At 45.7% G+C, this 3,069-nt stretch overlaps 1 protein-coding gene across 1 annotated transcript; it reads right to left on the reverse strand.

The window, feature by feature from the left end:
* Positions 1-1,301: 1,301 nt before the first annotated feature.
* On the reverse strand, positions 1,302-1,847 carry LOC136839067 (micronuclear linker histone polyprotein-like). The gene has a single exon (XM_067104730.1). It carries the CDS (start codon positions 1,845-1,847, stop codon positions 1,302-1,304), a length of 546 nt encoding a protein of 181 aa, XP_066960831.1.
* Positions 1,848-3,069: the final 1,222 nt, after the last annotated feature.

The raw sequence follows: 3,069 nt of genomic DNA on the forward strand, positions 1-3,069 counted from the left end.
AAGAAATGACAGTAACTTCATCTTTGATGTCAACACACTAAGGTTCAGGTGACATCAGTTTCCTCTGTTGTTCTTTTGCAGCCCTCTAGCCTCCTCCTCCTCCTCCTCCTCCTCCTCCTCATATTCTCTTCCATTGAAGGTTTTCATCAGTTCTTCTTCTTCTTCTTCAGGTGGAAAAGGATTTGCAGCCCTGGAGCCTCCCCTGTGGTTTTTGTTTTGTTTAAGGTTAAAGTTAGTCATGATCATGCCACCACCGGACTGGCTGAGTTTGATGGGCCGTGGCTAAGGCTGACGGTTTTGCTGACATTTGCTGTCACATGGTGTTTCAACCAACTGTGCTTGCTGACGTTTCTCTGGTGCTTACTGAGACTTTTGCTGACACTTGCTGACGTTCCTTGACTCATGCTGACATTTGCTGTAGCGTGGTGTTTCAACCGTGCATGCTGACGTTTCTCCGGTCCTTAATGAGACATTTGCTGACACTTGTTGACGTTCTTCAACCCTTGCTGACGAATGCTGACGTCCCTCGGTTCTTGCTGACATTTGCTGTCGCCTGCTGTTTCAACTGTGCTCGCTGACTTTCCTAGACTTTCACTGACACTTGCTGACGTTCCACGACTCCTGCAGACACTTGCTGATGTTCTTCGAGTCTTGCAGAAACTTGCTGATGTTCCTCGACTCTTGCTGACACTAGCTGACGTTCCTCGACTCGCTGGCTTTTTTGCTGACATTCACCTGGTGTTTCTATTGTGCTTCCTGACGTTTCTTCGGTGCATATTGAGGTTTTTTGCTGACATTTTTTCTGACGCATGCTGACATTCCCCTGGTGATCACAGTTTTTCTGGCATCTCCGGCAATTGCTGACGTTCCTCAACCCTTACTGACACATGCTGACGTCTCTCGACTCTTGCTGGCGTTTTTGCTAACTTGCTGTCGCCTGTAGTTTCAACCGTGCTTGCTGACGTTTCTTCAGTACTTACTGAGACCATTGCAGACACTTTCTGACGTTCCTCAACTCTTGCTGACACTTGCTGACGTTTCTCGGCTCTTACTGACACTTTGCTGATGTTCTTTTGATGTTTCTGCGGCGCTTCCTGGCATCTCTCCGACACTCACTGAGGTTTTTTGCTGACATCTGCTGACATTTCTCGATTTTTCTTACTTTTTGCTGACACTTGCTGACGTTTTCATGATGTTCCCGCTGTGCTTTCTGACGTTTCTCCAGCGATTACTGACTTTTGCTGACACTTGCTGACATTTTCATGGTGTTCCCGCTGTACTTTCTGACTTTTTTCCAGCGATTACTGACTTTTGCTGACACTTGCTGACGTTTCTCTGCTCTTGCAGACACTTTCTGACGTTCTCCTGATGCTTCTCTGGCGCTTGTGGAGGTTTTTTTGCTGACACTTGCCGGATTTTCTAGACTTGCTGACACTTGTTGACGTTCTCCTGACACTTCCCGACGACTGCTGACGTTTCTCGGACTTTGCTGACGCTTTTTTACTGATACATGCTGATGGTCTCCTGATGTTTCTGCGGCGTTTGCTGACGTTTCTCCAGCGCTTGCTGAGGTTTTTTGCTAACGCTTGCTGATGTTTCTCGGCTGTTGCTGATGTTTTTTCCTGACAGTTGCTGATGTATTCCTGTGTTATCGCTGCACTTGCTGACATTTCTCGGCTCTTGCTGACGTTTCGCTGACACTTGCTGAAGTTCTGATGTTTTCGCTGTGCTTGCTGACATTTTCTTCTAATGTTTCTCCGACACTTTTTGCTTGCTGATGTTTTTTGCTGACTATTTTTACCCCGAAGCTTGCTGACGTCCCGCCGCCGCCTCAGATTTGTCTGCATTGTTCATCTAAGCCCAATCATCTAGGTACCAGCCATGCCAATCCCAATTCCATGCCAATCCCAATTCCAGTCATTGTGTCAATCCCAATCATGCCAATCTGAGTTATCCCAATCCCAATACCAAGCATTGCATTCCCAATCATGCCAGTCCCAATCACAAAAATCGCAATCATGCAAATCTCAACTGCAATCATTCCAATCCCAATCAAACCAGCCTTAATCCCCATGATGCCAATCTCAATCCCAATCATGCCAATCCCAATCCAGATCATGTCAATTCCAACAATACTTATCCCAGTCATACAGTCCAAATCATGCCAATCCCAATCAGACCAATTCCAACAGTACCAGTCCAAATCGTGCCAATACCAATTATCCCAATCATATCAAAACCAATTCCAATCAGACCAATCCCCATCATGCCAGTCCCAATCCCAATCATGTCAATCTCAGCCAAATCAATCCCAATTCCAACAGTACGAATCCCAATCCCAGTAGCACCAATCCCGATCCCCGTAATGCTAACACCAATCAGACCAATCCACATCATGCCAATCCAAATACCAATAATGTAAATCCTATCCCCAACCATGTGAATCCCAATCCCAATCATACCAATCCAAATTCCCGTAATGACAATACCAGTTCCAATCATGCCAATCCAAATACCAACCATGCCAATTCCAATCCCCAATCATACCAACCTCAATCCCCCGTAATGCCAATACCAATCCCAATAATGCCAATCCCAATCAAATCAATCCCCATCATGCTAGTCCAATTCCAAGTCATGCCAGTCCCAATCAGACCAATCCTCATCATGCCAATGCAAATCCCAATCATGCCAATCCCAATCAGACCAATCCCCATCATGCTAGTCCAAATTCCAATCATGCCAATCCAAATCATGCAGATCCCAACCAAATCAATGCCAATCCCAACCATGCAAATCCCAATCCCTGTAATGCCAATACAAATACCAACCAGACCAATCCCCATCATGCCAGTCCAAATTCCAATCATACCAATCCAAATACCCGTAATGCCAATCCCAATCATTCCCAACCAAATCATGCCAATCCCACCCAAAGCAAACCCAACCCAAATCATACCAATCCCAGTCCCTGTAATGCCAATACCATTCAAAATCAGACCAATCCCCATCACGCCAATCCAAATGACAATCATGCCAATCCCAATCCCAATCATACTAATCCAAAAA

This window comes from Macrobrachium rosenbergii, chromosome 5 (genome assembly GCF_040412425.1).
Source record: "Macrobrachium rosenbergii isolate ZJJX-2024 chromosome 5, ASM4041242v1, whole genome shotgun sequence".
Lineage (NCBI taxonomy): Eukaryota > Metazoa > Arthropoda > Malacostraca > Decapoda > Palaemonidae > Macrobrachium > Macrobrachium rosenbergii.

What these genes read in the sequence shown, in the direction of transcription:
- LOC136839067 (XM_067104730.1), bottom strand. Translation starts at nt 1,847, where the DNA reads ATGCAGACAAATCTGAGGCGGCGGCGGGACGTCAGCAAGCTTCGGGGT.